This window comes from Hyposmocoma kahamanoa, unplaced genomic scaffold (assembly GCF_003589595.1).
Source record: "Hyposmocoma kahamanoa isolate Upper Pololo Valley unplaced genomic scaffold, ASM358959v1 64, whole genome shotgun sequence".
Lineage (NCBI taxonomy): Eukaryota > Metazoa > Arthropoda > Insecta > Lepidoptera > Cosmopterigidae > Hyposmocoma > Hyposmocoma kahamanoa.
Genome location: NW_020653852.1, coordinates 11,469,701 through 11,478,670, shown reverse-complemented (window position 1 = coordinate 11,478,670; position 8,970 = coordinate 11,469,701). Strand labels below are relative to the sequence as shown.

Here is an 8,970-nt window from a genome sequence, read left to right as displayed (position 1 = left end):
TATAAATCTTTATCTATAAAAATACTTTGAAGGATAATATAGAAACGTGTAACATCAAACAAGAACCTACACGCACCCAGTGTTTAAGAAGATAGATAACAACCTGTTTTTAAAATACTTTACCATTAAATGTAATTAATTTTAAAAGTGAGTAGCCTATAAAGAAGTACAACCTCATTTTGTTTTATGGGCAAGTTACAAAACAATAGACAAAAAAGTAATCGAGTAGTTTCTTCGCACCAAGAATAAAACCGGCTCGCTATTATAACTTACATTAGATTATACTGGCGATTCATTAAAGGTTTCTTTTATTTTTATTGTACTAAGTAACCACCAGTACCAAGAAATCGTGCGTCTGGTGGTAAGCGACACGCCGTCAATGGCAGTTGCAGTGCCACGTATAGCCAGAGAACAAATAAGTAATGAGAACGGACACTCTCCGCCCCTCCCTAACTTTAGATACCGTACCGCGTCCCGCACATTGACGGTCACATTGACTGAAAGAGAACAAGGCTGTCGGCGAGCCGTTCTAGCTCGAAGACAGCTTTGATATTTGAATATAGCTTTCATTTTTTCATTACGAAATTTTTACGTTAATATAACATTAATTTTACGTTACTATTTATAATGGTTGTGAATTGTGCTGTGTACGGCTATTTATAATCATCTAAACGGGATAAAGAGAGTTTCTTTCGTTTTTTGAAAGATGAAACGAAGTAAGTAAAAAAACTTATGTTTGAGACTCATTCAGTTATTGTTTTCTTTAGTGCAGAGTAATATAAAATAAAACAGATTTATTATATCAATGTAATAAGACGCCATAACTTCGTGAGCTAGAGAAGGGTTCTCGAAATTTCAATTTGTATTGCCGATAAAATATTACGTAGTGAATATACCTAATTATTAATTAGGTAATGATAAACTTGGATACGTAATTTCAAATACTTTGGTTACCTTAGTTAAAGGTACCTGTCCAAAACATAACATTTTAAGAACTATATATATATGTTTAAAATAAATCTTCAATATTATACCAGTTACAGAATTAATGAAAAATATAATGTTATATATCGATATATAAATACGTAATGAACATGTGTAATTATTAGGATTCTATAATAGAATTATAAACAACCAACAATAGATTGCCGCTCTGACTACGTAACGTAATAAATAGTACGAGCAAATGATGACTCTACTCTTAAGATGTATAATACACTACACTTTCTGTCACTACAGATAATTTTATTAAAATTAAATAGTACCCTGCATCATCGACGAATCAGGTGTTTTAAACGTAGAATAACCTGAATCTTGAGTTAAAGGTAAAGGATATGCGGCCGTGTTAAAGCAAGGTACATCTATTAAAAGAATTGTAGTTATTAAAATATGAAAGTAATTTAGGGACTTAAAGTTATTTTAAATTGTTTCTTTCTTTGTATCAAAATCTTCCGCAGGATACTTTTCCATTGCCTTACGAAACGTTTCGTAACAAACCCATCCTTGTGAGTGATACTTCTTGGCTTCTTCCCAAATAGCATTAAATCTTTCATCTGTTATTTTTTCCCCTGTAGCTTCAAATACTCTTTTAACTACATGTGGTTCTCGCTTAGCGAACATATCTCGGTGACTTACGAACATAAGAGTTAGTATGCTTGGTGATAGGGCAGACTTTATATCAGATTCCTGGCAAAGGCAAATTCTGTGAGCACCACAAAATCCTTCAGGTGTAATTGGATAATTCAAATCGATGTATCTACCCGAAGGTAAACCAGCCATTAGTGTGCAATCTTTTTCCTGGCCTGGTTTTACCATTTCACCATATGTTGTGCGAAAATCCAAACATTCTGGGGGAAATTCTGATATTTTAGGTAAATTAGGCAGAACAGCTTTATAATTTAAAATTTGAACAAATGTTTTATAATCTATGCAATTTTTTCCGTCAAATGCATTCCACAATGCTAATAAAGGTTCTATTAATGCCGGGTCAAATCTAATGTTTTGTGCACCGCAATAATCGTATATGATGTTCTTTGGTAACCATCCTGTTCTTTCTTTATCGTAATATTTAAGTGCTAAATAGAATTGTCTGAAATATGTTGGTAAAAATTTTTTTGCCATAATTTTACGCAAACAGTTCAAATGAGCTAAACATTTTCTTACGTTATCTTTCTGTGGGTCAATTGGCAAAGTGGTAAGACATTCTGGAAGATTTTCTGGACGCTTTAACATGCCAAAAGAAAATCCTTCTGGGACGCAATCTATATTATTAAACGGTGCCGATGAATTTCCAAGTGTAGTTTGATAAGCCATATCCACGTCAGTCTTAATAAAGTTAGTAATAGTACGTTTATCAGTACCGAGTTTTACTCTATCGTCAGTCAGCGCACATTTCATTAGAACGCCTGACGGGTTGGCATACAATCTTTCGCCAAAAGTCAAATCAGGGTTGAAAGCAGGTTTACAGTAATTCCGGCAAGTCTGTACACCGGGAGCTCGCGATGGAAGTGTTTGATCTATGGGATTTTTGGGCATTACCAAATCATATAAGGTTATTTCACGTACTAACTTTTTCCCAAAAGTTGTACCCTTTCTATCAAAGCCAGTTGGAAGCATCGGCGTTGGATCGGGTACTTGACCGAGACCCTTTTTCCAATAAGAAGCATAATGTGTTTCTCTAAGATCTTCAGTAATGGTTTTGTATTTAGTTTTCGATGGAGGATTTATGAGTTCTGCTACTTGGTTACAAGGGCCCGCAAAGCGACTGTCTAGTGGAATAGGCTTTCTTAGCGGAGCAAGAGGGCGAGGTTTCGGTGGGGGAATGATGGCATCACCGAGAAGAGCATCTACTTCATCCTTTAACAGATACTGGTTGAAATTATCTGCTACAGATTCATTTGGTTTCTGTGAGGGTATACCCGCTGCGCATATTTTAGGGTCCCTCTCAATGAACTTACCAAAGTTTCCTTTTCCACCACTAGTTCTTTTTATGCAATCCAGTGGCATACTGTATAAGTTATTACCAAGTTTTCATGGAATAAAATATATTTTTCTAAATTAAAAACACATTGACTTATGTAAAAACAGGTAAATATTATTTAGGCAAAGAATGGTGTCAATGTCATTGTTATGATGAGATTGAAAGTACACTCTGTGGTTCAAATGTCTCTTTTTTTCTAAGGAGATGGTAAAGATGCAGTCGTAAACGCGATTCCTTTGCGGGGACAAACAAGTGACATTATAAAAAAGATTTAATATTTAATCTACTTTTTAGGATTACAAACTTAAAAAAACATCCTACTGACCGCGCTCATTTTGAGTGGTAAAATATTTTGCTAAAGTGATTTTTTTGCTACAATTGTTTAAACGACGAAAGGATTTCTCTAAAATAAACATATGACATAATGCCGCCTTTGCCAGGTATGTTGATAATCGTTGTATAAGCTTGATATCAAAGCTTGAAGCGAAGAAGTTCTGAGCTTCGGCAATTAGTACTGAAATTGCTAGCACCTCATGTGTTTAACATGTCAATTAGATTTAATAGGTAGAAAATCAAAACGGTTAGTCAATGGTAGGGAACGAAAATTGTCGGACATTGGCTCAACACAAGCAAATACCAACCTTAAAATTAATATGCTTAGGATTGGATAGAGCATATCAATAGCTGTCCGTGTCTATACAAAAGTATCACACTTATTTCAATATGCTATACCTAAGTCTTAAGTTCTTAATATAACTTAAGTCCTTTAATAGCTTCGTTTGCTTTATCGTAACATGTACTGTTTTTAATTTTTTTTTAATAACCCACGCACATTTTTTAATAACCAACACACGCACCAAACTTTAACGGTTCGCACAGAATCAAATGACTTAGACTATTATTTATTACGCGCACTGCACGCGCGCTGCACGCGCGCTGCATGTGTACAGTTAAATACATGTTAATATATGTGGCACGAGAGCGACGCGCGAACGACACGCGAATAGATCGCACCATCTAATGCAATGCAGTGCAATTCGCGAGCCTTTCGCAAATAAGCGCATTTGCGACGCATTCGCAAGATCTGTACGCGCCCCAATTTTTTAATTGTAAGATCCAGCGGAATCAGAGGCATTGGTTTGCTAAACGAATAACCTTCAGGAAAACCAGTTCCAAGCCATATATCTTTTAGATTAATTTAGGAAACGACTTATTCTAATTGTGTTCTGGTCTGGGTGTTCTGACTAGTGCTCTTTTAGTTATCGGTAAGTACTTTGGTACTCAAAACACAGGTAATTCCGTAGCTTGAGACCAAGTAGGGTGTGAATGCCTTTCACATAAATGTAGGTGAGAAGTAAAGGACCTTAAATCCATATTTTCGAATGTCGATGTTTTTACAAACTTTGATGTAGAATGCTAAAATCATGCAATGGTAAAAGACATTAAATGCTATCGTCTCTTGATTTTATTTTAGATATTTTAGTATATTTTAAGCGCCTAGATACCACGCCTTCATGTACATGGCGAATCTGAATTCTATTTAGTAGGCAACAACATTTAAATTCCTCTGAATAATATAACCGCGCGGTCGCCACTCAGTCGCCGCGTGGCCGCCGCGTGAACCAAATCGAAGCCAGTCTCGCCCGCGTGTCCGGGACGCTCATTTAAGTTAAAACATAAAAGCTAAATAAATAGAGCGTATTTTGCCATGATAGTGTAGTAGTAGTAGATAGACGCACGCGGTCGCTGCGCGGCGGTAACGCGGACTCCGCTCTGCGATCGCGCGGAGGCCGCGCGGGGCGAGCGCGATGGAATTCGTGTCGAATAAATGCCCTAACATGATTTTAAATGCCTAAAGCGCCTCACCGTCTTTAAAACGTACTATTTGCGGTAAAAAGTACTATTTGGCACTTATGGTTATTTACCTTTCACCTACAGATTTGTATTAGTTACTAATTTAGACAATACGGCGATCAAAAGAAGAAGGATGTTGCCTTTATTTGTTTTGTGTAATTTTAGGTTCCTCCTTTATTGCAGGTTTATTAAATTGCATAATATATAGCATACCGGAATAGGAAACATAAACATGTAGCAGCGTCGATAAATGTATTCATTAGTATTACACACACAATCCTGAGATTGTAATAATAGTCAGTTTTACATTACCGACATGTTAACATTTAAGGACAATGACAACACGGTTTATAAAAGCCAAAGGATCCTTAGTGTTACTCACAGTCTTATTATACGTATTATATAAAAGATCGATCCGTGATATACATGATCTAGATCACAAGCGTCTGTTATACTTGTTTAAAGTGAATAGGTACCTATACATATAATATTTCAAGGTGTATAAAGTTAGTACCTATACAAACTAAGCTTCAATAAAAATCGGTAAGTAATCAAAAACTGCAAACGAACCCTTCGTGGTGTAATAATGCCTCATCTGCAAAAGAACAATTTTTCAGATAATAATCTCAGTACAGAGAACTAAACAAACCGACCTCAAAAGTACGTGGAATTACATCTATTTGCCAAGTTTTATTGAAATATCCCCTAGTTCGCCACTATACAGGACTTGACACAGGAGATAATAAACATCGGTTCTCGCTACTCAAAGTATATTGAGAGAGAAAAACGCCTTGAATTGGGGAATAGCAAAACCAACCATTAAAATAATTGCTCCTCAAGTAAACTTTAGGTGCTATTTATGAAAATGAATGTTCATGCGTGATCAGCCACCCTTAGAGGTGGATGATTTTCTTCAAAATGAAATGGGACCACTATGGAGGTACCCTCTTTCCAACAAAAAAGAATCATGAAAATCAGTTCACAAATACCGGAGTTATCGCGTAACATATATACAAAAAAACATACAGTCGAATTGAGAACCTCCTCCTTTTTATAAAGTCGGTTAAAAAGAGGCTTATAGACGAACGAAATTAGTCGATAACTTTTTTATTAGTTATAAATTTTTCACATATATTTAATTTGTTTCATGTATTTTTTAATTAATTTATGACTTTCGTGATAAAAACTTTTTTGAAGTTTAATCACATTTGTCTTTATTATACCAACAAGGGTACGATGTCACAGTTATTAACTTACACCACCAACATTTTTACAAAGTGTAATTAATCATTAGACAGTGAGAGATACTCCCTCTCGTCAGATCTATTGGATATTGTTTTATCTTATGTATATAGGACTATTTGAGCGTTGTAATAAAAAGCAAAGAATGAATGCGTCTACATAAATAACCAGCTAGGTATTTAAACATATACGATCTAATAATAAAATCACATAGTACGTTTCCGCAAGTGTATTCAAATAATTGCAGGTTAATCAAGGATGCATTTTACCATCATTTGTGCAAGTATATTTGCATAGATCACAGTCAGTTTTACAACGCGCCTTGTCAACATTACATTGTTCAAAATACGAAACAAAAGTAAAGGTAATTTAAAATCACGTAAAAAATCAATAAGTACTTTTCTATTAAGTCTACAACTACAAAAGAAATTATTTTGAGGATTTGGAGACTATAAAATCGTAATATATGTATATATGTGAACATTAAATATTCTGCTAATAAAGGTCATAATTTTCAATGTTTAAGTACAAAAGTATTTATACAAATTATTAGTGCTTCTCGGTTTATTGGATTAAATATTGAAATCTAAAGAGAGACCACGTTGACCCTCAGCTGATAATACTTTAAAAGAAACATAATTTGACTTCGCCACTTCACCTTTTCATTATACCGATAGCATAATCTATAACGTATTAAAAAGGAAAGGTTCGTTGTGCGGGGAGGATCCTTTCGTGTACCTCAGCTAATCATCTCGTTCAACATTGTTCAGTTAAGGTTAAGGTTGTTATTAAATACTTATAAAAAATCTATAATATTTGTTCTATCTTCACAGCACAACATGAAATCCGTTACGTTTCTTTTCGCTGTCGTCTTAACAGTGGTCGCTGGGGATTTCTACAGTTCGCATTACGACAACTTTGACATCCAGCCACTATTAGAGAACGATAGGATTCTCCTTAATTATACTAAATGCTTCCTCGACCAAGGACCTTGTACTCCTGATGCTAAAGATTTTAAAAGTAAGTATTAACTAAAAGTAATAACGTGAATTATCAACCAACACTGTAAATAACTGATAGACGAGAAGACGCTTTTTCGAGAAGTATTTGGATCTCTGATAGGTTGGAGTAATAGTTAGTAGAGTAAGATGAATTAAGCATGTTGAGTTGACGTAAACAATTTCCGTAATAAGTTAATGTATCATTTTTTAGCACCAGTTCAGCTCCTTGTGAAAAAGTTCGTCCAGGGCAGTACTACCTTACCTACATATTTCTGCCGCCAAGCAGTAATGTGAACTGCGTTCCGGTTTTGAAGGTGCTGGTGAAATTACAGACACATGTTACTTGTCAACTTATGTCTCAGTGTGACGGACGCAGTGGGAGTGCCCCCAGATCTTTGTGATTTAAATCTCTGAGTGGCAGTGCAACTGTTATGGACAAGCGTGTAGCTTACCATCAGGCGCACGACTTGTTCGTCCCGTCACTTGATATTATAAAAAAAAAGAAAAACGTATTAAAATAAAAAGTGTACAATATGGATTTGAATGCTTATCTTTGGCCGATCGCTAGTGAAGCGATTTGTCAACTGTCTTTGCTGGTTGCTACGTTACGAAAAATATTGTACGGTGCAAAAACATGTGTCTTCACAGTAGCTCAACGGTTGCTAAATGAGGCGGTCCCGGGTTTGATGCCCGATAAGACCACATTGAAAAACGAACTTTACCAAATTGTGTCAGGTCTGGCATTGCGTTGCTTTGGCACTCAAAGAATATGCAATTCTCTAGTTAAGACTATGCAATTAGCGTCGTAGTCTGGAACATTATTATATTGTTAGTTATTTGGAAATAATTATGTGAAACAATGATACCACAGACATATTGCGATATTTTATATCGTTCGGCCTACTATGACACATGTTTCAAATAACATCCAGAGTGTAATTTGTTATATATAATGTACGAGTATTTATTATGTTTTCAGAGGTAATTCCAGAAGCACTAGAAACAACTTGTGGAAAATGCACTCCCAAACAAAAACAGTTAATCAGGAAGGTGATCAGAGCCGTGATGGATCGACACAAAGACTCCTGGGATCAATTGGTGGAAAAATTTGATAAAGATAAGAAATATCGAGACGCATTCAATAAATTCTTAGAGGAAAATAAGTAATTGCTATTAAAGTTTGTGTAGGCGTTGCTTGAAGCGACTTTTAAGAATTACAAATTTAGATACCGAATCGTTATATTATTTTTTGACCAGAGTTGGATTTTATTATTTTTGCTAAGCTCTAATTCAGGAGCCAATTTCTGTAAAACTCGGGTATGTTATGAGGACCAAATATTCTTTATGACGACGGTGGCCTGGTGGCCGTTGTATTTATAGTGCCACTCAGAGGTCCCAGGTTCGATTCTCGGTCCGAGAGAAATATTTGTATGGCCTACATTAATTGCTCTCGTGAGTTTGGGTGTAATTTGTGGTTGTCTATGTGTGTGTCTATGGCAATCAACACAGGGTTTTCCAAGTGCAGGGCAATGTTGAGTGTGTGCGTTATTATTATAATAGATAAATTTATATCAATAATATCACAAAAATTTCAAGATGATCACTAATGGTATTAAGTAGATAAGGACTGTTGATCTCTACATTAATTTGATTAAAGATCTTTAAAAAAGGTAAATTTGCCACATTAACCATGCTTGCCAGGTAGGTTCACTGTCAGTAGCGACTCTGAAGTTAAAGTTTTTCACACGGGAATCTCCTGCATTAGTCTTTGGCAACCTTTTGGATCAATCTTAAATACTTTTGTAAAAGTATAAATCACGAACAACTTTGGACATTGCATTAGATAATCAGCACCAAATGTTGATAATTTGTTCAGAGTTAATATAAAATTAG

At 35.3% G+C, this 8,970-nt stretch overlaps 2 protein-coding genes across 4 annotated transcripts; one reads left to right on the top strand and one right to left on the bottom strand.

Annotated features, from left to right (window-relative positions):
- Positions 1-1,103: 1,103 nt before the first annotated feature.
- LOC113230854 (EF-hand domain-containing family member B-like) lies at positions 1,104-3,155 on the bottom strand. The gene has a single exon (XM_026464954.1). The coding sequence runs from the start codon at positions 3,004-3,006 to the stop codon at positions 1,420-1,422; it is 1,587 nt and encodes a 528-aa protein (XP_026320739.1). The 5' UTR covers positions 3,007-3,155; the 3' UTR covers positions 1,104-1,419.
- A 144-nt stretch (positions 3,156-3,299) lies between these two features.
- On the top strand, positions 3,300-8,964 carry LOC113230860 (ejaculatory bulb-specific protein 3-like). 3 transcript variants are annotated; one of them, XM_026464962.1, is made up of 3 exons: positions 3,300-3,420; positions 6,910-7,096; positions 8,057-8,964. In XM_026464962.1, exons 2-3 carry the CDS (start codon positions 6,916-6,918, stop codon positions 8,242-8,244), a joined length of 369 nt encoding a protein of 122 aa, XP_026320747.1. In that variant the 5' UTR covers positions 3,300-3,420; positions 6,910-6,915; the 3' UTR covers positions 8,245-8,964. The 3 variants fall into 3 exon arrangements, with proteins under 3 accessions (XP_026320747.1, XP_026320749.1, XP_026320748.1); XM_026464964.1 differs by lacking the exon at positions 3,300-3,420 and adding an exon at positions 5,220-5,377; XM_026464963.1 differs by lacking the exon at positions 3,300-3,420 and adding an exon at positions 6,302-6,440.
- The last annotated feature ends 6 nt before the right edge of the window (positions 8,965-8,970 follow it).

What these genes read in the sequence shown, in the direction of transcription:
- LOC113230854 (XM_026464954.1), bottom strand. Translation starts at nt 3,006, where the DNA reads ATGCCACTGGATTGCATAAAAAGAACTAGTGGTGGAAAAGGAAACTTT.
- LOC113230860 (XM_026464962.1), top strand. Translation starts at nt 6,916, where the DNA reads ATGAAATCCGTTACGTTTCTTTTCGCTGTCGTCTTAACAGTGGTCGCT. An exon ending in TGATGCTAAAGATTTTAAAA is followed by an intron (nt 7,097 to 8,056) that starts GTAAGTATTAAC and finishes TTATGTTTTCAG; the next exon opens with AGGTAATTCCAGAAGCACTA.